Consider the following 24,666-nt stretch of genomic DNA (forward strand, 5'->3'; position numbering starts at 1 on the left):
TAGTGGTTATAGAGATCAAGGGCTGTTGCTTCACAGCATGCTTTTATCTATTGGATCAATCAGGGGAATATAAGACACACATGAAACTCCATAAAAGGTGTTTGGACTCTCATGACACATTTTTCACGTAAGGCCTGCGTATGATAGGCCACCCACCCCCCTAAAAAAAAAAAAGATTTCTCTCTGAGTGGAAGGTTCCTTGTGGTGCAGGTGTGCAAAGAGGATATTATTTTTCGTTCTCGACTGCATTTTGATCAGCTGGAACCAGTTTAGCACCATGTTCTAATGTGTACAAATTGTAAAATAAATATTGTACTCACTGCAAAGGTGGATTGTACAGGGCCTTGTTTTCATCATATTAAATGTAGAATTTAAAAAAAAAAAATGAAAGGGATGCTTTTTTTTTTTTTTTTTTTTTTTTTTCTTCTGCATCTTTGCATGACCAACCAAGGCCTTGGCAAGCCTCAGAAATGCATCTGTAACCATAATCAAGGCTTAATTTCAGTGGTAAGCCACAGTCAGATTCTGTGTTCACAACAAGAATTTGGCAGGCTTCACGAGGATGTTGTTTATTACAGTATTTTCCAATTCACGTGTTTCTGTTTATCTTTACTTTTTGGTAAGAAAATACTCAGCTGAAGCTGCCATTGGCCACTTTGCTATGCTACACCCTGCTTGCCAGCTTGGATAATTTTCTGTCAAAACACTTTTTCTTTCAAAACTACCTTGATTCTTCATGCCACAGATTCAACAAGGTGGTGGAAACATTCCTCTGAGATTTTGGTCCCAAAGGTGCTCTCTATTGGATTGAGGCTGGCAACTGTGGAGGCAATTTGAGTACAGTAAACTTATCATGTTGAAGAAATCATTTGTGATGCGCTTTATCCGAGAAGATGGGTGCACTGTGGTCACAAAGGTGGTGGTCAGCAACAATACTCGGGTAGGCTGTTTAAACAATGTTCAGTTGGTACTAAGGGGCCCAAAGTGTGCCAAGAAAATATCCACTACACTATTACACCAGCCTGAAGCGTTGATACAGGGCAGAATGGATCCATGCTTTTAATGTTTGCACCAAATTCTGACCCTACCATCCAAATGTTGAGGCAGAAATGGAGGCTCCTCTGACCAACAGCTCTGGATCCCAGTGTGGTCTTCTGCTGCTGTAGCCCATCTGCTTTGAGGTGTTCGAGTACTCAGAGTAGAAAAGTGGTATATAAAAACCAGACCATTTACCTTCCAAACAGCTCAAAGCAGTTTGGCCGTTTTCCTCTGACACTAACGAGGCATTTTCCCCCAGAGAACTGCTTCTCAGTGGATGTTTGCTCTTTTTTGGACCATTCTCTGTAAACCCGAGAGACACTTCTCTGTGGAAAATCCCAGAAGATCAGCAGTTTCTGAAATACTCAGACCAGCCTGTTTGACAGTAACAGCTGTGCCACATTCAAAGTCACTTAAATAATGTTTTTTTCCTAATTCTGATGCTCAGTTTGAACTTCAGCAGATCGTCTTGACCATGTGTACATGCCTTAATTCACTAAGTAGATACCATTGGCTGTTATCTGAGCAGTTGAACAGGTGTCCCTAATAACATGTCTGGTGAGTGTAGAAAACTCTAAAGTTATAACAGAGTATAGTTGTTTCAGGTCCGTGGCTTGTACTGGTGTTAAATAATATTATTTTGTACTGAAAGGCGTTCTTAATACTTCTACTGAGTAATGAAAATACAATGAGTAATGAAATAACAGTAAATGACAAAAACACAAGTCTTGGCCTTCGAATTAGAGCCCCAGTCTGTTCAACAATAAATATTAAAAATGTTTTCCCAGCACTTTGTGCTTTAGAAACGTTTCTATTTAGGATATCTGCCCAAATTCGAGTAAAGGGTGATATTAATCAAGTGAATGTTCTTGTTATACTTGTATTATGTCACGATGCCTGGTTATTCAACATTTAACACCTTTGTTAAGATTGCAGGGTTGCTTTGGTGTTTTTGTTTAGTTTTCTTCTGAATATATTGGTGTAACTTGTGTCTTTCACTGAATGATGGTTTTATCTGCTTTTCACTTCGCACTGCTTGATAACATTGTCCAAACTGTGCCTTTCTAAAGCTCTCCATATGGTCTTAAGAAGGTCTTAACAAACAACGTGTTTAACTTAGTGTTTGGAGCCTCCCCTGCACTTTTAAATCTGCCCAGGCCGTCTGGACCGTCTCCTTTGTCTTGTCATTTTGTTAGAGCTTGCCATCTGCTCTGTTATTATAGGAGGCGGCTTTGGATTTAAAGTAGCACCACCTCTGCTGGTCCCTTTCGCCCGGGATTTGGGCTCTGCGCAAACATACGTACACCCTCAAGCCTTCTAGACTCCAAACGGGCCACCTCTCCTTTTTATCTTTTCTTTTCTTTTTTTAAAAACCCAGCGAGCCTTACAGTTAAAACGATAAACTAAGGGTGTGTGGGTGCCATGTGACGTCAGCGTCCCAGCAAGTGTCCCATTTTTTTGGAAGGGGGGAGCAGCCTGCGGAAAGAAATCAAACAGGATGCTTTTCAGCCCGAGTGTGGTCTGCCGTAAACACAGCTCAGACTCACTGGCCGGAGCATGGGCGCAGATGTGAAAGTGTGGACCGGACCATGTTGCGCCGAGCGGCGGTGTTGAAGAGAGCCGACGATGAAAACGTGGACTCCGGAGCTGATACTGCCGAGTGAGTGAGTCAACGGTCCCAGCGCTAGCTCCGGAGGCTAACCTCAGCTAGCCAGCTTCGCTTTTTTTTCTTTTTCTTTTTTATAGCGGTTGCCACAATGGAAATTATTTTTGCTCCAGACATTAAATTATGAAGAGTATGACTTTATCGTTCATTTAACCCTTTAGCACTTTACGACATCGGCTTTTTGGCAGCTGCTGTGATCTTTACGGTTTTTTTCTAGTGATTCTTTTAAGTTGTACGCTAGCTAACAACAGATAAAGTGTTGTCATGGAGACCAAAGTAAAGGGAACGTTTCCAAACCGACCACCACAAGATGGAGACAGTTTTTTGTGTTTCCCCAAATATATGAATGAATAATAAACTAAATTCGTGGCCTTTTTTGTTTTCAGATCAGACTGCAGCAGGATGTCGTCGTCTGGCAGTAAGTAATCCTAGACTCACACAGTAAAAAGAGGGGAAAAAACACTCAAACTTACTTTTCGCACCTTCATAAAGACAAAAACACAAATAATCTAAACCATCTTACCTCGTGGGCTGCAGTACAGCCCAATTTAATTTTAAGTGGGTCAGACCAGTGACTCTAAATATTTAATCCCGCAGATTTCTTAATATATGAAAAATAAGTAAAATTTAATCCGTTTTTTTACATGTGTGGATTTGTGGCTCTGCCATACTGTCAATAAAAAACGACATTACTGCAGTAGAAGAATATGAACTTTTTCTGTAATGTATTATTCATCTGTTACTTGAACATGAATTTATAAAGGTTGTAAAACAAACGATACAATTAAAAAGATTAAAAGTCCAAATTTATGTCCAGTGGGCTTGAAAAAATGTAATCAGATGGAGCAGTAAATGATCTCTATCGTCACACAAAAATTTTAAATGATATCATGAAAACTGGATAGTAGACAGACAAACAAACCAACCGAATAAATACTCCTTCCCTTTGGGGGGATAAACTTATTTTTGAATTAGTTTAATGATGTCCTTGTCTAAAATATCTTTGTACACTCTGTGCCTCGTGTTTTTTGTGCGTCACATCAGTCGACCTCGTGAGCAGGCGGGTCAGACAGCAGCGGCGGCAGCAGCTCCTGCTAATGCACTTGCATCTGCTGGCTAACCCCGGAGACTCCCTGCTGTTGCAACACACCCTGGATCGCCTGCTGCGCTGGCTCTGCCCGAGCCTACGCATCTTCCACGTGTCGGAGAGGGCCTCACCATTCAGAACTTACCCCCGCCTCTGCCCCGTGGCTGGTAAGGATTCTGGGTTTTCAGTGTGTAGTCCTGCATTTCAGCACAGTATGTAGTAACAGTACATATACTTGGATCTCAGCTGTTTCTTTGGCACGGACGTTTCAACCATACATTATACCTTATTACACACTTTGGAGGTGTATTATTCAGCTATAATGATAACTTCCATATGTGAAAATGAGAAATATTTAAAGAAATTTAAGATTGCCATTGAGGTCAACATCCCCCCCATCAAATGCTGCACTTTAACCGTTGTAAACATGCCATCCCACAATGAGCTCCTGCCAGAGCCATGTCTGTTTTCACTTAGAATGAATAAAATAAAAGTTGACATCTTTCAGGCTACCCGTCTCTGGCCATCACTTTCTTCCTGCACGAGGCCTACGGAGAGGAACGAATCCTCAAAGTGCTGGACTTCTTCCAGCGTCCTCCCTGGCACTATCATCACACGGAGAGTTGTGGCAGCCGAACCGGAGGGATCCACATTACTTCCAGCAGCTCGCCCTCCAATGCCCTGCTGCGGCCCTACCTCCTGCCCAGCAGAGACTTTTATAGCCTGGGTGCGGGGATGCCGGTGTGGGGAGTTCGACCAGTGCACTGCGGGGGTGAGATACTACGTGTGACGCTGTACAGTGCGTATGACAATTATGAGGATGCTGTGCGGCTCTATGAGACGGTGCTGCAGCGACAGGCAGAGGAGCAGAAGGCAGGATTCTGCTGGTTCACCCTGCATATGGGTAAGGCTTTAGAGTGTTTGCTCTTGATTGTGCAGTATTGTTTTTATACTCCTCAAATTAAAACTACATACACATTTATTCCTTTCAAATTTTGTAATTTTGTAAATTTCTTAATAATAATTTTTTTAAACGTCATATTAAAAATGCGTCTTATCCCCTGCTGTCTCCTCCTGCCTTATTTCCCCTGCATCCAGAGCCCGGGCTCTGCCTACAGCTGGCTTTAAAGCAGTTGTCACCAGGAGTTCAGGTGGAGCCATGCAGCTCTGCTGTGCTACAGTTTAGTGTGGAAGAAATTGGCCAGCTGGTTCCCCTGCTGCCAAACCCGTGTACCCCCATCAGCGCTACACGCTGGCAGACTGAAGACCTCGACGGCAACAAGGTTCTCTTTCAGGTAACTGCGGGTTATCTTCTTCTTTCTGCTTCCTCACGGCTCGACACACGGGATCCACCGTCTCCTTCTCACCCCTAGCATCCCCATGAATCTTTTCAGTTGTCTTCCTCTTTACCTCCAGCCTGCCAGCTCTGTCTTCACCATCCTTTGTCCAGTATATCCACTATTCCTCCTCTACACATTGTCCAGACTGTCTCAGCCTTCCCCCTTTAACTTTGTCTAAAATGCTCTTTGTTACCAGTTCCTCTAATGTACTCATTTCTCTTCCATAAGAGAAGCCTCCAGCTCTGCCTCCTGTCTTTTTATTAGTACAACCTTCTCCAAACCTTACACCATAGCAGGCCTCACTACCATCTTGTAAACCTCCCTTTCACCCTTGCTGCTATCCTTTTGTCACAGATCACTCCTGACACTCATCTCCACCCACTCCACCCTGCCTACACTCTCTTCTTCACCTCTCTTGTACACTGTCTTATACTTTGGAGGGTTGACCCCAGGTTAACTCAACATAGTCAATCTCGCTCTTTATGTTAAACGTGAGGATTGTGTAAATGGCAGATTGACGCAGCCTCGCATTGCAAGAGTAAACACGCTGAAGTGTGGGAGATTTAACCACTAATTACCTCACAGAATGCTGGGAAACTGGCCAGACCTTTGTTCCATGTGCTACTAATGTGTGATTTATGAAACAGGAAATTTTTATATGTTTGAGATAAGGATTTGGATCTAATGCAAATATATGCAAGTCTGTGAACGTTATTTTATGAAACTAATAACATAGTGTAAATATAACTGAACCAACTGTTGTATTGCGCTGTTTGTCATGGTGGGAGATGAACATCTGTTCAGGTGTAGATGGGCTGGGGCTTCCAACAGGAGTTTACATCCTGTATTCTAACAGAGATAAACAGTAGAAACATAAAGTTATGTTTGGATGTAGTCCTGGTATACGTTATAATCCCATTTCTTCTGTCGTCCTGTGCTGCAGGTGAAAACCCCGGCACAACCTCAGCGACCTCTGACCTGTGCTTTCCCCCTGACTGGCTCGAGCATGCCTCCTCGAGGAATTCAACTCAGCAGCTCGGGACACAGCCTTTCACCCTGCAGCCTTACCTCTCCTCTGTCCGGGCAAACGCACAGGCACGGTAAGCTGCGATGTTCAATCTTTCAGTGGGAGATTTATCGCCTGGAGCTTGGCAGACAGGGAGAAATATCTCCAAATTACTTCTTCACTGAGCGCTCTCCCAAAGACTTCTCCGTTCATAATGATTCCCTGGCGCTCTCTAATTGCCGTTGTATTAAATGATCATTTTGACTTAGAAAGCATTTGTACGTATAATGACTCAAATACTAAATGTTTCCTCCAGCACAGTGCAAAGTCTTTTTATTGGAGATGAATATCAGTAGAAAAGTTTACCAGTAATTATACTGGCCATGTGGTCTCTTTTCTAAGCAGTTATTTGAAGCAGTTCAGATTTTTTTTTTCAAAGAAAGTGTTAAGTTACATAGTTATATTTTTTTGGAGAAAGTTTTTAGTTAAGTACTTTTTTTTTTGTATAGCCCTTTAAAAAAAAATGTCACAAAGTGAAAAGAATAAAGATAGAGACAACATTACAGCAGGAGGCCTCTCACAATAAAAACAAAACATGATTAGAGCCATCACACATCAGCATGGCCAAGCTTAGATACAAGTAAAGAGCATTGAGTCTATGCAAGAGAGCTCAAAACCTTCAGTTTTACTGAGTGACTGAGGGAAACACGAGATTTATGAGAGTTTTATGTATGATGTAAAGCTTCATATTTTTTAAGGCTTATCGCCAGTTAGAGAGCTGATGAGGGTTTGTGTTCTTGAATATAGAATCTGTCACACGTTTATGTTCCAAGAGAGTTGGTCATAAAATCAAATTGTATTTATTGGTCTGTCACGGTTGAGACACTTCGGGGGCAGCTTAAAGTAACACAAAGCAGAAATAGTTTTCATGTTTGTGTACATTGAGTGTACGATTTTTAATTTTTAAATTCTGTTTGGTGTTTCTTTGCCAGCCCAGAGACCGCGCAGCGACCCCATCTTGGAAAATCTTTATGGAGGAAGTGGTGGAGCGGAGAGCCTGGGATCAGGAAGCTGCTGTAGCACTCCTCCTGGCAGCTCCTGTTACTCGTCCCAGCGCAGCAGCCCTGCTCCACTCTCAACCTCCAACCACCCCGACTCTCCGCTGCGTCCCTCGATCACCCACTCTCTCTCCCATCTCCTTCTGGAAGAGGACGAGGAGGAGCCGGAGACCAACGTTGACACGGGAGCGGCTGTCTCTCCTCGCCCAGACCCAGCAGTCAAAGCGATGACTCGCTCCTCCTCTCTGGACCTTTTGGTGACCCTCCAGTCACAGAGACCCACAACAGTTGGAGCTTCAGCTGTCGAGGAGCTGGCCAAGGAGCTGAGTGATTGTTTGCAAGGAACGCACACACACCTTCAGGGGTCGTCTGAGACATGGGGCTCTGGTGGTGGAACAGATGCAGGCAGGACCAGGGAAAGCCCCTCCAACAGGCCCCTGGTAGAAAGCAGGACTACCGCTGAGCCGGCACGTGTGAGGAACTGTGAGGAACGGCTGGATGAGTTCTTCATCTAAATTCCTACCACCATGTCACGAGCAGTGGTAATAATCACAGACAAATAACAGGGACACCGGAGCACTGCAGCAGTTGACACGTAACATCCAGATACTAGTTTAACTTGTCTTGTTTTTTCAAGACAGCGCAGGTAAAGGTAATACAATGAATGTCTAAGTTAGTTTTATACATAGGTGCAGCTAATGATTTGTGCAGCTGTTGTAGCCGAGTGAATAGCAATCAGTTTTGTATTTAAGTGAGGCACACTAGGCTTCTTCTCATCACTCAGCTAGGCAACTTTTTTTTTCTTTGATTAACTTCGAACAGATTAAGATGATCTCAGCGTTAAGGCTGTCTTTGATGTTGCCCTTGGTCGTGATTAGAAAGCTGATTTGTGGCATATAAAGCATTTGTTTTAAGGAACTTCAGATAATCATTGATCCAGAATTTTCTTGTTAAAATGGACAAGCAGTGGAGTAAACCAGGCTACATAACAGCAATGAAGAATTATCTCCCTTTAGTCGACCTGACACCTCAGAAATGCTCATTACTGAAAGGTCACAGTAAGGACAGGTTAACTTGAGTGAATTTTTTATGATCACTTAAACAGTGTTTGTGATCATTACAGCTGTTCTGAAGGCAAAAGATGTTAAGTGAGGAAAAGAAATCGGAATAAGAAATGTAATTATTCAGGTCAAACTAGTCTCTTACTTATTTTTCTTTAATCTTTTTTTCCTTTGAAAAGGCTTTCTCGGTTTAACCTAACAGATTAATTGGAGTCTGGGTTTTTTCACTTGTGCATTATAAGGTCAGAGTTTTTCCCGCTGGGCTGCTCTCCGTAGGCAAGCTGGGGAGCTCGAAGATGTCAGAGCATTTAACTGTTTACTGGAAATAATTGTAACTGGAAGAAAGCGAGTATTGTACGCAAGTAGTGTGTAACATGTTCAGTGATGTAGGTTAAAAGATAAATGATTGGAATAATAAAATGGCTATGTCGTTGCGCCCTCACAGCTCTGTGTGTGTGTGTGTGTGTTTACATACAGGCAGGCAGATGAAGTAGGAGGTGAGAAGTGAATGCTTGAAGTATCCCAGACATATTCACACAGCTGATAACACTGCTACGCTGAATTCTTAAATCCAGATCAGACATAATTTCATCTTTCATTGAATGTTGAAACACAGATAGTTACAGCTGCTTTACACACCGGCCTTTAGACACAGAACACACAAAATCTGTATGCAGATTGTGTGCGTTAAAAACATTCTTGATGCAGCCGGTCACACCGGCCGTGTAATTTAGCAGGAAAAATTTGCAGCATTTATTTTTTTAGGCTCAAGCTCGATTTATCTGATTCAAATACAGAAAGCTGACCAATCAGACCGCTGCATTTGGAAACAGGTGCACTCACTCAAAACACCAGCCGATACTAAAAATGCAATGATATGGAAATAGTCAAATGTTACTATTTTACCTCTGACACGCAGCTAGACGCTGCTCCGAATCAATCGGGTCTCTGAAATGATTTTCTGGCTCTTCAGATGTGGTCAAGAGTTCAAACTGGCCCACTGACATCCTGAAACTTCATCGCCATTGATGACTCACCTGCACTGCTCTCACACTCTGTCATGATTGATTTGGGGCCCCTAGCAATCAGGAGGGATTGAACATCACATTCCAGAGTAAGCATTATAATTTAAACACTGCTGCTGCTGATGATGTGCAGTCCTGTTGAGGCTGTAATTACACTTCCATACACAATAATGCTAATCGCTCTGCAGTGTAAATACTGTACGTGCTGGGAAGCTGTAGCTCCTCTGTATTACGATACATCAACAAATTGCACTTTAAATCCTGCGGCGCCATCTGCTGGTCAAAGGATGTTGTTGCTCTGAGGAGAACTCCTGCAGCCGGTCCAGCTCAGGTCCTTGGCCCAGTGGCCCTCTTTGGTGACTCGCACCTTCACTGGGTCAAACCTCCAGAACCGCTTTTCTTTGAAGAAGTAAAGGCGGCCATCTGGACGGGTCAGCACCCCGTTGGTCCCCTGCGGCACGCCAGTCCAGTCAGCCAGCTTGCGTGGGTAGTAGGGCTCTTGACGCAAGGTTTTAAGGTTGAGTACGGAGTAACGGGAGCCCTTGAAGAGGACCATGTGACCCAGAGGAGCATAGTAGAAGGCACTGTCAGGGTGACGAGGCAGTCCTAGCTCGCTGCTCTTCCTGGGGAAGCCGGGGTCAAGCGTGCTGCCCGTGTAGCGCCAGATCCGCTTCCCTGCACAGCAGGAGGCAAGAGACACTGAAATGACACCAAACCTTATGCTCACGAAGAGTAGAATAAAATAAAACCTCTATTTCACCAGTGCTGCACAAACAATACAGCATCTGATGACATTTAGCAAAAAACTCAGGACACCGGGCCTTTTAAGAGATGAAATAACTTTACCGAAACGCAATATGTTCTTTAAAACTAAGCATAACTTTGACTAAATACAGAAAGTACACACAGTATGTACAAGTGTTTTGGGCGGTTTTCTTAATTTAAAAAATTTGTGATTATGATTTATGGAGATTAATAATGCAGCAGAGCATCTGAGCTTTGCATAAAACTGTTTGCATTCGGCAGATAAGACAGTCTTGTCAGGTATTTGGCATTTAGTGGAACATTTTGGCACTATCTTCAGACAAATTTTTGTAGCCTTTAGCACAAAGAGAAGACTATTAAAACCGCAGCTGGAGCCTCACTGCTGTATTCAGCCTTTAAGCAGCACTTTGCTATTTTAAAAGGCACGAGAGGATCTATTTTGGGAGTTTTAACAGATGCGTGAAGTTGGCTAGCAGTTTAGGAAATGCCTTAAAAAGGAGGTGTGAGTCCCATTAATGTGCTCAATGAGGCAGTACCTTTGAAAAAATACCACTTCGAGTCCAGCGGAGAGAAGGCAGTGGCCTCGATAGCCGGAGGGAGGTCGGGCCAGCGCTGACGGAGAGGCAGCGGGCCACTTACGCGCCCTTCAGCCGGTACAGTCCAGTATACGCTGCCACGAATCACCAGCACTGTCTTATTTTGGTCTGGAAAAGAGATGAATATGCGTGTATATGTCTCTCATTCTTGCACAGAGCATGCTGGGAACAGTTTCTGAGCCCTGAACAAAGCTAAAAGTCTGGAAATTACAGCATCTCACTGTTCTCGCTCTTTTCTCAGGTATCATGAGAACACATGGGTGGCTTAAACTTTCTTTCCTGTTTTGCTTAACTATAAAATGATTTTGAAATACAGGAAAGCGAGTATTTATCAGCAGCTTTGTCCTTTTGTTATAGAAATAAATATGAAAACAGGAATATCCACTGTTCCTGCTACAGGGTTTATTATTGTTCTTCAGCTTCTTCTACAAGAGTTGTGGCTGAATGTTGTTTTCTGATAAGATTTCATTTATTCGGACCTCACCCATAGTGATGGCATCAAAGACGCCCTGGCAGTAGAGAGGCTGTCCCGGGGTGTCGTGTCTGCTTTGAAGCTCTGAGAACTCCCACTCCTGCAGCGCAGCGTGCAAAACCTGACCCGGCAACCTCACCGGGCGATCGCCTAATGGTTTACCTAAAGGCACAAAAAATAAAGGAAGCAAAGCCATAAAACAATGAAGAGGAAGAGCTGGAGTTTATTGTTAACTGTTCTCGTTGGCTGACCGGACAAACTTTACATTACAGATCGGTCCGATTTCTCATGCATCCCAAACAGCAATTTAACTGTTTACTAAATTAGATCAGGAACGAATGGGAACACAAACTGTGGAGATTTCTTCTTAAACAGGACTTGGAGAATGTTAACATTTAAATTGTCCTTTACAGGATGTGGCTGGGTTGATGTATACTGATGGATGACATTCCAGTGCACAGGAAATAAACAACAGACTGTAGATAGAGCACGGGCTGGAACCTTTAACATTTTTTAACTACCAAAATCAGAGCCGTCCTATTGTTATTGGCCCGGGTACCCTCGCAGTGCGCACATGAAAAGAATAAAGGAGAAAAAAAGGGGAGGAGGGGGGCACAACACATTGAGCTCAACTGAAGAGTAAATGATAGCGCTTCAGATGTGATTACAGCCACTTTGTTTGCAAGGAGCTCAACAAACATTTTTGTAGGAAGATGGATAAAATCAGCACACCCAAGAACAGGAGGAAGAAGGCAGGAAAGATAGCTCTACTGTGCACACCGCAGTGGTATCCAAAAGCTCATTGTGAGCATGTAGGAGCAGAGATGACTTCATCCAAACACACAAACTCCCTCCTCGCACTCTGCCACATTCATCAGAAGTGGAAGAGATATTTAGATATGAAATGGCACCAAAGTGGCAACTAAACTGAAATATTAAAGCTATAAATCCTAAAATTAATGTCATATAGGCCTGGATGTGAATAATATTTAACTTTATACTGCTGAGCTTCATATTCGGGAGCATGTTTGAGGTTATTGCATTACATTCTGCACTAGTTACATATTTCTGTAACTGTTTTACAAGCTGCTGTCCCTTTAAGGCCACACGCCCTTTCCGCCACTGAGATGTTTGTGTTGTAAAGTGTCAGCAGCAGACCAGCTCAAAATAATCAGACCATTTAAGACACTTTCATGATCTTTCTTCCTCATTCTGATGCTCCCTTAGTTTACACATCTACATGTCTAAATGCACTGAGCCACTACCTTGTGGTTGGCTGATTAGATATTTACATTAACAAGCGGTTAAGCAGGTGCATCTTACAAAGTAGCCGGTAAGCTTGCGTTGACTTCATTATTTCAAACTGGCTATATTTAATATGAGCAACCAGCATTGTAACAGTATATATAACAAAGAAGGAAAAGCATAAAAAGTCCACTTCAAGTCAAAGTTGTTGTTTTTGATGTCTCCGTCACAGTGCACACGGCACCGTATTCAAAGGCAGAAACACCAAATCTATGTTCGCTCTCTGACATATCCAGTCTGCTCACATGTGCTCCTTATCAGATTGCAGTGCCAGGAATGATTCACACCCACACACACACTCACATTCACATATTCTCCTTAAAGCTTATATGTTTAAGCAGATGTAACATTTTCCGAGCATCAGCAGTCTTGTCAGTTTTGAAGTCGCTTGACGTTTACGTGGGAGCAGCTGCAGTGTGCACATATTACTGCCACAGGTTGATAGGAATAAAGGAGAAAAAGCAGACCAAGCTTCAATTGAGTGCCCGTTAAGGAATCCTGGGTAATTTTCCCTGAAGCAAAAAAAAAAAAAGCTATTGGAGAGTTGTCTTGAGGTCTTTGTGTAAGGTCTGCTGATAAGTGGCCACCCAAAGTTCAAGTTTCCCTAAAAACAAAAGCACATACAGCTTAACGACCAACTAAAGGTAATTATCTGCTATAATTGCTGCCATTTAATTCAATCTATGGTCAAATTGCTTTAGGTCCTGAATGTAACTGAAATAAAGATGTGTGTCTCTCTGTTCGGCCGACACAGCGGGAGTGAAGGGCCACTTTAGGATGGTGAAGACAGAATATTTCAGAGGCAGAGCAGATGGAACTCCTCACTTATTAAATAAAAGGAGAGGCAGCTGGACGTGGTCTGCCTGCAAACTTCTGCTGATCTCAGGTTCAGAGCTGTGTGCTTGTCCTGCAGCCACGCAAGCATTCCTGCACAGTGTCTTGTTTTTCTCTGTGCAGCTGCCGTACACCTGAGAGGCCGGGCCAGAGCGCAGGAAGCTCCTCATGCATCTTCAAAACGTCACACAGTCACGGCTAAAGAGCTGCTGGCAATGCAAAAATGGTTTAAGACGTATTGTTGCGCAGCTGTTGTGGAGAAATCATTTTCCAAGCAGCAGCAGAAAACCCCCCAAAACAAGCAATAAAAGAAGTGTGCAGAGCGGCACATGTGGAAACCTGCCTCACACATGCCAGGAGGGACAACAAACTTGCAGTAAACAGAAACTCTTATAGCCGTCATTCAAGAAGTCCAGGGTGATGCTCCCACATTGCACAACCACAACAGTAATCTATCACAGCAGGTAAATACAGTGTGCATAACTGCAATGCTAATAATAATAATAATACACAAACAGGCTGCTGAGTGTGTTGTTTTGACACTCACACCACCTCCGCTGCCCTCCCTATAAACACTCCCACAGCAGCAGCTAAGAGGCTGTCAGGCTGAACAAACTCCTCCTGCTGCTAAAGATAAACTCAAGATTAGATTGTGATGTGTTGTGCATATTTCTTTTGCCAAGAACACGCAGAAACTTCGAGTGACTGCAAACAAGAAATGTAAGAAATTAAGTTTTGGCTTTGCTGCTCTACTCAGTCACCGTCAGTGTTTGGAGCTGTAGTGGCCTGCTGGCCTTTTTCACAGCTCGGTGCTACAGCTCCCAATTTGGAGGGCAATAGAACAGACAATCAGACTGTGCATGCACAGTTCATCAAAGCATCCCCAGATCATCACACTACCACCACCATGTCTGACTGTTGGTATGATTTTCTCTTTATGAAATGCTGTGTTAGTTTTATGTAAAGGGATGCAACTAAGTTTAAACTTATTTAACATTTTAAATTGTTACCATAAACCAAGCACCATGTTCTCACCGTACAGCTGCTGCACGGCAATAATGTCGTCCCAGCTCAGAACCAGCCCGTGGCCGAGCTTCCTGTAGTACGGCGACATCAGAGCGTGACGAACGGGGGAGTGCTCCAGGCCCAGAGTGTGTCCGATCTCGTGGGCGGTCACCATAAAAAGGTTGTGGCCCTTGTGCCCGTTTAGCGTCCACCTCTCCGCCATGTCGAAGTGGGCTTCGCTTCGGCGAGGCAGGAAGGCGTGAGCCAGAGTTCCCCCTGAATGAGAAAAAGGACTTGAGGACTTGCAGGATGGTGCTGCTTCATGTATTAAAGAGGTCGTTAAAGACTCTGAACAGCCGTTCTTTCCATTTTGAGACTGGGAGCTTTCAGGTTACAAATAACACACAGTGTAGAGAAAAAAGTTGCATTAAAGTGCTCTTTAAATTCAGAAATTCTAATATTTCTGAATTTTCTAATTTGCTGAGTCAGATCAAAGGATCTTAATGAGTTTACATGTTCTACTTAAATGTAAACTTGTGATTTTGTGGGACTTAAGCCCAAATATTCCCAGTAATCTCATTACTATTCACACCTAACTAATGAAATTAATCTGCCAGTACGTGTAAGGAGAATTTAAGGAAGTTAAATATCTTTTCTTCTTAAACAAGTCCTTGTAAATATAAATGAAGATGAAATAGATCGATGTGTTGTGACCCTGACCTGGTCCGTCAAAAGCGTTGCTGGCCCCGTCGTTGTGGTCTCCTTCATAAAAGGCCAGCCGGATGTCTGCAGGTCCACCAGGGACCTCCTGGAAGACCAGGCCCGACACGTTGCTCCACAGCTGGAAGGCAGCACGCACAGCCAGCCGGACAGAGCCCAGCGACAGGTGCTGAGGCCAGTTCACGATCTGGTAGGTCAGGTGGCGCTTGTACCACTTGTCAACTGGAGAACGGCCAGACAGAGAGAAGCAGAAATGAGACACTATGAAACTCCCAGTCTGGTTCATATCAGCCGGTGCATCAGCAGATGAGCTCCAACCAAAAAACAGCCAGCAGTGTTATTCGGAGCAAGGCTTAGTTTAAAGCAATTATCAAAGAATATAAAAAGTAATACTGGCTAAAACTCAATAACACAGTTAGCCCTCAGACAGGTACATGGGTAAAGATGCTAACTAAACGAGAATAAGAGCATAAAAAGTGCTCAGTCATGCTGATTTTTTCATATATGTTAAACTAAATTATCTTTTCAAAGAGAATTGACCGTCTTTATAAGATGTCAAAACAATCCCTGATTTGTTTCATTCGACTAATGTGGCTGTTTTCTTTCTTTCCATATTTGCTGGATAGTCTGCTATTTTAAACTAGTTGAACTTTTAGAGAGCTAATCCCATTGGAAATTGTTAAATTATTACTATTGTGTCCTTATTATAAGCCATTGATGTAGCTGTGGATTTACACCTTAAATAACCAGCATAATTAAGGAAGGATTGAGGGTCACCTCAAGGAAAGTTTTAAGTCTAATATTGAAAGTAGAAAGGGTATGTGTCTCCTGAACCCAAACTGGGACTGAAAGAGGCCTGAAAGCTGAAGGCTCTGCCTCCCATTCTACTTTTAAATCCTCTAGCAACCACAAGTAAACCGGCAGTCTTAGAGGGATATGCTTTATTGGGGTGATTGAATTGAATTGAATTGTTTTATAGTTCTGAATGCCTGATATCCCATCCTCAACTGTGACAAATCCAGCCAACTGAGCCAGAATGATAGGATGTTAACCATGCAAGCTTCCAGCTGGGTAAACTAACACGCACTCTGACTGCATGCTTCACCAAACAGTTTACTTCACCATGTGTCTGTAGTTTCTTGGCTTAGTTATAATTACACGTGTCGCAAACTTCACAGTCACATCATTTGTTCGTGGATCGAAGGAATGGGGGATTCATGCTCAGCCTTTCATTAATTTACAAGACTCCAATTTGTTCGCACACATACACAGGATCACACAGTAAAAGAGTCTGGAGACAAAGCAGACACACACAAGCAGCTCAACAGCCCTAACAGACAAAAAGGGACTGCCTGCAGGAAACAATCAGCAGATAATATGAACCTTCAGAAAGAGGCAGCTGGAGAGGCTGTCGCTGACTTACAGAGCACTTTTAAATGAGAGCTTTCTGAAACTGCACAGACTTTGCTCAAATGAGCCTCAACACTGATTTTGTCAAAGGGGTTTTAGCCAAAACAAGAACACTGGACTGAAATAAACTTTGCACACCTGGGCGACGAATTGACACTTAAACCTTGCAAGAAGTGATTCTTCTCCATTCAGTCTTCACTTCGGGGCTCGGCTGATTTACACATACTTGGAGAGCTGACGCTTAAGCGTCCACATAAATCAAACTTATTTTCCAAAGTTGTCAAAATATTTTTTTAAAAGACGGCCAAATGTGAGCGGGAGGTTTGCTCACGTTACACACTACTGCTCCGTCTTAAAGCCTCACGCTGCCTGAGGCCGCTACAACGGAGGACAGACTCTGAGTGCTTTTGATGCCATTTGTGCTTGTTTAAATAACGCATTGCAAACAGAATATGGGAGAAATATACGAGAAGCATGTTCTGCATACTGTGAATGGCCGAGAGACCGCAACAGCACCCTGGAGACTGGAAAATATCTGGAAATCTGGAGCCATTAAGACATGGTTTTGGCAGTGACATCAGTGTGTAAGCTGTGTGAGTAAACACACAAACAGAAGTTGTGCTTCGGCAGCAGCTTGACTCTTATAAGAACTTCATGCTTGTCCTTTTTGTTGCAACAGTTTACACAGATATGACGCTGTAAGAGTGGAAGCACATGGAGGCTCAAACACCACAAAAAAAATCTGATTCAAAATAAAGTGATCATTTGCTGCAATCCTCTAGAAGTCTGATTAGTATGATTTGAGACTGTGAGATACTCAAACATGTTCCCATCCCTGCTCCACCTCTCATTCCAAGATGAACTGCACACATTAGGCCTGTTACCGCATCATGTGTGTAGATGTGTATTCTCAGCAGAGCTCAGGCGCCTACTCTCCATCTCAGACCGCCGCGGAGTAAGAGGTCCCAGAGGACGGCAGAGAAGCCAGGAAGTCCGATACACACAAGACATTCCAAGACTTCCCTTATGGAAGCAATTATGATGCCCTCTATAGCGGCAGTGTAGGGGAGGCCGTGCTATCACAGACATTAGGAAGTGACTTAGATCATCTGATAGCTAAAGTTATTGGTTGTGGAGGTTCGGGGAGATTCTGTTTGTTGCTGGTGTTAAGAAGGCTGTGCGACAAATGCAGGCAAGAGATGCCGCTGACAACAAAGCCAACGGGCGAGGCCAAAAAAGACCCGACGCGATGTACAAGATTTCATTCACGTCTCATGGGTTATTTTGTCCAGGCCGTGGTCTAAAATCCAAAATTTGTTTCAATTCAGTTTTATTTACATCAAATAAGGACAATAGTTTCCTCAGTGTGCTTTAGGACTCTACAATGAAAGAGAGAAACCCCCAATACTCAGACTACACCTCCTATGAGCAAGCACTTGGCGACAGTGAGGAGGAAAAACTCCCTTTTAACAGGAGTCAGAGAGTGAAAGGAAGTGAGTGAAGAAGAAGCCCAGGCAGCATAATCAGGAGAGGATTCGGGGTCACTGGATCCAGGCCTAACTATAAATATTATCAAAAAGAAACTTTTAAGCTTAATCTTAAAAGTAGAGATAGTGTCTGTCTCCTGAATCCAAACTGGGAGCTGGCTCCACAGAAGAGGGGCCTGAAAGCTGAAGGCTTGTTTTAAATATCCTGGGAGCCACAGGTAAGCTAAAGTGCTCTAATTGGATGATACCGTACTCCCTCTCTTGAGATGCTCTGCCAGGCCTTATTGCAGACACCTTCACCTGCTGCTTGTTTGTGGGTCTCTCTCGGGCCTCAGATACCTATAAAGCCATTCATGCATATGAAAATAGGGAACTTTGCAAAAGAAACCAACTGTTTGCTGGAATCAGTGAATCTTTGACTGAACTGAAAACTTCGATCTAATTATTTAAAAATGAAATTATTGAAATAGTTACCAAAAATGTGCAAAAATGCCCATTCATTGTTTAAGCGTCTACACTTCATGGCATGGATCCACGGAGGCACACCTCAGAAAAATACACACACACGTCATGCACTTAAATAGCTTATCTTAGACAAGCTGGTGGAAAGTCAGTTCTGTAAATATCAGTGGGAACAACCACAAGTCAAGGTCTGTTTTCAGTTTCCAGGAAGCTCAGAAGCTGATAAACAAAAATCACATCACACCACAGGTGAGAGTGAACGAGCAGGCAGCTCGTCTGACTCACCCACGCTGCTGCAGTCGCACGGCTTCGTTTAGCAGCCACAGTCAGCTGTCAAGGTCAAACAGCTCAAACAGCATTAAGGGTTAGCTTTAAGTCATGGATCGCCTGCTTCACAGAATGGTAAGCCTCAAGCCTGATATGAACTGGAAACTGCAGGAACACCGGCATCACTGTCCACAGAGAAGCGAGTTTTTCATCACCGTGGAGTGAGAGGGTGCCAATGAAGAAAGAAGCTCCTCCCTTCAAGCTATTTGGCCAGATTGACAAGATTTATGTTTGGAGGCTTTCAAACCTACAAAAACTATACGTGCTGTCAAGCATGGTGGTGGTAGCCCCGTGCTCGGGGGCTGTTTTGCTGCAAGTCGTGCTGGTACATTGCATAAAGTGAATGGAATAATGAAAGAGGAGGATTTCCTCCAAATTCTTCAACATCACCTCAAATCAGCTGGATGGTTGAAACATGGACACAAACATGAAAATGATCACAATTTTGTGTGGATCACTGAGCTAACACTGAGCTTTTGGAATGGCCTCCCCAAAGCTGGTATTTGAAAGTTTGTGGACTAAGTTTAAAAGCTGATTCTGTTAGAAGTTAAAACCTATGTAACTTATTAAAGATGTACAATCATTCAACAGTTCAGAGAAATCCTTAAAAGACCTCAGTTACCATGACATTCATGCTCATGATGAGCGCATGTAAACTTATGACCATAGCTGCAATCCATCCAACACACGTAACCAGAAGGAGGGAGGAAAAAACGGAGGATCAGCAAAGTTACACATAAATAAACAAGGATATAAAAAATGCCAGACTTGAACTATTAAACAGGGTAGGTAAAAACTTTAGGTCACATTATTGATCAAAAGAGATCACCAACATTTTTGGGCTTATCTGCAGCCACAGATGTCTCTGTACAGTATTTCCTGCCATGTGTTGAGTACATGTTGAGATATTACTCTCCGTGTTAAAGTGGAACAACTGCCAGCCAACACTGTACATACCTGAGGCCTCATTATTACTACACGCATGTTTTCACAGGACTCTGTTCAGACCAAGAGTCTGATCCAAACACAAACCTCCTTGAGCAAACACTCGTGAAGCTGCAAGCAGAAACATATCTGCCGTTTCTATCGCATAAAGCGGCATAATGTTTGAGTTAGAGGTGGCGGCACCGCACGAGCAGAACGCCGTTATTCACAATTAAGCTATTATTGCTACAATACATCAGTGGATGCATGAAGCCAGATCAGTAAGAGGTTTGACCCGAGGGTGTAAAAGTATCTGCCGCCTGTTTAATAACACTGCCGCCTGTCATATGAGACAAGTCTGGGTTCTTAAAGAGCAGGCTCAGATCCATACAAGCAGCTGGCCACTGAGATAGGTGGCAAACAACATGATCCAGTCAGTCAGTTATGGATGTGTGTACCAGAGGGAACGTGTCAGGTACTGACACGAAGAGGCAGCGGCAAACATCAGCCGCCGCTGCATTCCCCGAACATTAGCCAACCTCGTCAGTGACACTGAGGAATGCAGAGGCTTCACACATCATGAGGCTGGAGGCACAAGCACAGAGAGAGGGAGTGGGAAACATTGCTGGGGCTTCTGGTGCTGTCGTCGGCCTGCTGCTGCTGTTCATTCACAAAGGAGATGTGACGAACAGCACTGAGGAGAGACAGCGAGAACGAAAAACACGAAGACGTACAAAAAAGGGCGTTTACAGGTCTCATCGAAATCTGTAGAGCGGCCCTGGATGGCAGCAACTTCAAGATTAGTGGGCGGATCAATTCAAATATTGATTTAAATATCGATAGTGTCAGTACCAATGCAATTATTAGTATCCGATCAATACTAGAGAAGGATCAATGCATTGTTTCTAGAATGTAAGTTCATAGTTTCAAATTCAGTATGTAGCCAATTAAATTGTGTTACATCTTTTTTGGTAATGAAAGGGTACGCCTTGAATACAATTACATTAAAAGTATCGGTATCAGCAAAGTTGTGCTATGTTCAGTGTCTCCTTCTCTTGTTCCCATCAAGGATATTCTAACAACATAAAACACTGAAAGACTGGAAAGGCGAACCTCTTTTAATCCTCTGGTTTTTAGATTTTGGTATGTAGGTTTGGATGGAACAGATTTACCTCTAGGAGAAACTGGAAGTGAGGTTGCAGGGGTATATGTGTTTGGACGAGCCCATTCCCCCAAACCTTTATCTAAACTGAAGAACACATAGTGAGATGTGAAGGACTTTAGGAGATGAGAGAGAGAAGCATAATCCCAGTAACTAAAGACAAAGTGGAGACTAAAGTTGAAGTTTTTACCCAGCAAACATGACATGAAAGACACATGGGCTTGTGTAACTAAATAATAAGAATCACTCAGGGCTGACGTGTGCACCATCAGACACTCCACCAGCTTTAATTACAACGCTCAACTCTATTTAGTGCTTCAGTTTATGACGGCGGACCCTCCCAGTTAACTGTTGGTTCTTTCAGACCACAATGGGGCAAACAAAGGCACTACATAAAAAGGCAGGGAATGAAACACTGGCTCTCATGTCAGTCAGGCTCACTTTGCACATGCACGCATATAAATTAAGTAAAACTATACCTTCTGCAGTGGAGCGTCTCCTGCGCAGCTGCTGCGGCGGTCTCTGTCCAGTAAAGATGAAGTTTACTCTCTGAGCCCAGATCTGCTGGCTGCCCTCGTCCGACACCCCACAGCGAGGCTCTGCCATCCGCAGCAGGGTGGCGCTGTCAAGTTTGCCTGTGATGGGCAGACGGGACAACCACTGGAATTCTCTGCGGAGAGACAGAGAGAGACAAAACACTTAGAGTCTCTCTAGTGTGTGAGCCAAAAGGGCTGCAAAAGGTGATAGATCTTTGCTGCATAGAGATTTAATGATCTGATGCACTTCTGTGTTTCTGAGAGGAGCTATTAAAGATTTGCACGAGAGCTTTCAGCCAGGCACTTGGACTGTTCCTGGATTCAGACGAGTTACAGATACATATAACTCAAAAGTACATCAGCATCATGAAGCTAGGTTTCCCACATCAATGGATGGAAAGCAGAAGAGCTGTTAAGGCTGATAACATCAAAAATGTAGCCTTATCCCCAACCTTTATGTCCTTTATATACCAGAGCCTGCATACATTGAGTAGAGATGAGCATTTAGATACATAAAAACTGCACAGAGTTTACGAACACATCATTCAGTCCAAGATGAAGGAGTTTTAATCAGTTCCCATTATAGTACAGTGAGCAGACGGGCCAGAGGGCGAGGTTCCTGAAATTCCTGGATGGTTCAGGGAGGGTTCAGGAGAGGTTTCCCAATGCGGAGATGAGGGTGTGTTTTACTGCCCTGCACAGACGTTCAGCCCTGAGGCTTGTACCACACCGAGCTCACCCCTCCCTGTGATGAACACGCAATGCCTAGAGGTAGAAATGTGTGCAAATGGACCTACCGGACTGCAGACTGTACCTCAGCCGCATTGTGGATGTGGTAGTCATGATGGAGGTAGCCATACTTTTCCAGAAAGTCCTACAACGGAAGTCGTACCTGTTAATAATTAAACTCCAAGAGAAGCAGCAGAACAAAAATGGTGATGGTTATGACTATGATTTTTACTAGCAGTGATAGCTGTACAAGGTGTGACAGTGGACAGATGGATAACCATACGTGTTTTTAAAAACGACATACTAAAGAGGAGTAATGACATACAAATAATTAATTAAGCACTTACTAATACCTTACTAATGCTTAATGGTGTGACATTATGAGGGGGGAACAACTAAGCTGTAGTGCCTCTGCACCTCACTGTACAATACCTTGTGCAATACTTTTTGTAAATAGTCAACAGTGCAATAGACTCAATACTTGAAATGTGCAATTCACTTGTATTTTTATTTTTTATTCCTATTTATTCTATTTATCCCCTTTGTATATTTTATTTATATTTGTCTCTGTATTTATATGTGTGTGTGTGTGTGTGTGTGTGTGTGTGTGTGTGTGTGTGTGTGTGTATATATATAACAGTTCTGTAACTGTAACTTTGGTCGTTGCTGTGCTTTTTTTGGAAGTCGAATTTCCCAGAGGAACCCACCCGAGGGATTAATAAAGTTCTATCTTATCTTATCTTATCTTATTATTACAAAATGCTACTGTTTTCAAAAACCAGTGCTGTCACACGACATATTTCTAATAAGAACATAGCGTAGTAACCACACATCCCCATGAGTTTGCAAGACTTCTGCATTATTTTACCATGTACATGGTTATGAGTGCGCAGACCACCCATAAGACAAAGAAGCCCCCCGGGGGCCCCTGAAACTCCCAAGTTATAATTTTGCAAGAATTCCATGTAAACATGCAAGTCACGGAAAGCTCCGGTGTAATACCTATAAAGTGCTTTAACATGAACCCACAGGGTACACGCCAACAGGTGTTGCATTATTCTGTGAGGCTGGTTCATAGTTTAATATTACAGCCCCTTCATGTTCAGACAACAGCAGCAGGCACCGCTCAGAGTGCGATTACAGATGTGACGGGGCGGAAATTAAAACTGAGGAGATGACAGATGCGTTTCAGCAACAGGAATGTGCAACAACAAAATAATAATAATAATAATGTTTCTGAAAATGCCACAGGGCTTTGTTTAATGTAAGAATGAAAGCATAGCTGGTGAAACCAGATGAGGAAAGCGTGTAGTCTTTGGACAGCCAGCAAAGGGAGCTGTCAGATTAGAGCGGTGCAGTCTGAACCACAGAGAGGCGAAACTCGTTTATCTTTCTTTATGAATGGGTCAGATCTCCTTGTCTTTAACATTACATCACAGTACGTGTAACCTTTCCTGAATGAATATAGGATATATAAAGACTCTTTGTTTTTAAATCTGTTTTGAGTGGGGTTGCTCATTTCAGCTTAGTTTTTTTTTTAGTTTAATTGTTAGCTTTAGTCTTTTTAAACTATTGTTGTATGGAGGGCACATGCCAAGATGCAAGATTTGGGGGAAAATCAGTACAGCTATAAGAAAACCCCGCAACGACTCGAAATCTTTGTTCTCGGTTCATAATCTAGGTTAAATGTATGTTATCGGCAATACTGGGACTGTTTTACATGGTATTGGATCTATATCGGTATAGATCTTAAGTTGCAGTATGGTACACACTGTAGACATCAAAGCCTCATCAGGCATGTTAATACATTTCACCAACTTAAATACTAAAGTTAAAATATAATTTTGACTTTGTTTTGACAGCTTTTTACGTCCATTTTTAGTTAACTATAACAACATTGTCCAGCTGTAATAATTCCCGTTATTAAAAAGTTTGCACATTTTATAATGGCGACAAAACAGGAAAGCGCTATTATAGAGACAGCAGGGAGTTGCGTTTTAAATTGTTGGTTGTAAATGAAAAACAAAACAGCCATTACGAATATTTAATGTTTTTACAGAAATACGTTTAGACAGACATGTACCTTTTCGTCTGAAACAACTGTAAAATCATCTTATTTGATTACTGCTGTGAGCTGTTAATGTTATTTTATTATAACCACCAAATAAATTCACTGTGTCAAAGTTTCGGTGTAAAGCCGATAAAACTATTTCCCCGGTAGGATAACTTCGCAGTGCCCACAGCGTAGTTTTAAATGTGGGTCACTTTAATTCGCCTGCTTACCAGAAATGTTTGTAACAGAGGTCTTTGAGTCTCTGTGAAATGAGTTTTGACAGCAGTACCTCCGGGTCCAGGAGCAGCGGTGATCCTGCGGTAGTCTGAGCGGTGATGAGCGCCGTTACAGCCAGGAACCAGAGTCTCCTAACGCCCCGCTCACACAGGCCCGGAGCTCGGCGGCTCATCGCGGGGAGAACCGCAGTCAGCGCCCTGCTCCCTTCACAACCTCCATGATTAAATTTACTATCCGAGGACACTCAAGTGATCCCAAGACTTCTCCATTACTGTGAGGACTGACGGAGGTTATTCACAGCTGGAGGATTACAGGGAGAGGAGGAGTGTCAGCACCGCCCCTCGTCTGCCCCTTTACTGCA

The 24,666-nt window shown here is 43.1% G+C and overlaps 2 protein-coding genes across 3 annotated transcripts; one reads left to right on the forward strand and one right to left on the reverse strand.

Moving 5' to 3' along the window:
• Positions 1-2,627: 2,627 nt before the first annotated feature.
• fam124b (family with sequence similarity 124B) lies at positions 2,628-7,710 on the forward strand. Its single transcript, XM_085371481.1, has 7 exons — positions 2,628-2,698; positions 3,091-3,122; positions 3,749-3,958; positions 4,300-4,695; positions 4,890-5,086; positions 6,075-6,231; positions 7,130-7,710. Exons 1-7 carry the CDS (start codon positions 2,628-2,630, stop codon positions 7,708-7,710), a joined length of 1,644 nt encoding a protein of 547 aa, XP_085227607.1.
• A 1,851-nt stretch (positions 7,711-9,561) lies between these two features.
• On the reverse strand, positions 9,562-24,477 carry mmp28 (matrix metallopeptidase 28). 2 transcript variants are annotated; one of them, XM_085370951.1, is made up of 8 exons: positions 24,358-24,477; positions 22,084-22,160; positions 21,230-21,420; positions 14,979-15,200; positions 14,289-14,534; positions 11,127-11,276; positions 10,583-10,750; positions 9,562-9,956 (listed from the first exon to the last, which is right to left on the reverse strand). In XM_085370951.1, the coding sequence occupies exons 1-8, from the start codon at positions 24,475-24,477 to the stop codon at positions 9,562-9,564; spliced, it is 1,569 nt and encodes a 522-aa protein (XP_085227077.1). The 2 variants fall into 2 exon arrangements, with proteins under 2 accessions (XP_085227077.1, XP_085227076.1); XM_085370950.1 differs by having other exon boundaries at positions 9,562-9,980.
• Positions 24,478-24,666: the final 189 nt, after the last annotated feature.

Source organism: Diplotaxodon limnothrissa, linkage group LG14 (genome assembly GCF_057381915.1).
Source record: "Diplotaxodon limnothrissa isolate DT_005_m linkage group LG14, D_limnothrissa_male_GT1.1, whole genome shotgun sequence".
Classification (NCBI taxonomy): Eukaryota; Metazoa; Chordata; class Actinopteri; order Cichliformes; family Cichlidae; genus Diplotaxodon; species Diplotaxodon limnothrissa.

What these genes read in the sequence shown, in the direction of transcription:
- fam124b (XM_085371481.1), top strand. Translation starts at nt 2,628, where the DNA reads ATGTTGCGCCGAGCGGCGGTGTTGAAGAGAGCCGACGATGAAAACGTG. An exon ending in CAGGATGTCGTCGTCTGGCA is followed by an intron (nt 3,123 to 3,748) that starts GTAAGTAATCCT and finishes GCGTCACATCAG; the next exon opens with TCGACCTCGTGAGCAGGCGG. An exon ending in GCAACAAGGTTCTCTTTCAG is followed by an intron (nt 5,087 to 6,074) that starts GTAACTGCGGGT and finishes CCTGTGCTGCAG; the next exon opens with GTGAAAACCCCGGCACAACC.
- mmp28 (XM_085370950.1), bottom strand. Translation starts at nt 24,477, where the DNA reads ATGAGCCGCCGAGCTCCGGGCCTGTGTGAGCGGGGCGTTAGGAGACTC. An exon ending in GAGACGCTCCACTGCAGAAG is followed by an intron (nt 15,201 to 21,229) that starts GTATAGTTTTAC and finishes GCCGTTCTCCAG; the next exon opens with TTGACAAGTGGTACAAGCGC. An exon ending in CAACGCTTTTGACGGACCAG is followed by an intron (nt 14,535 to 14,978) that starts GTCAGGGTCACA and finishes TTTCTCATTCAG; the next exon opens with GGGGAACTCTGGCTCACGCC.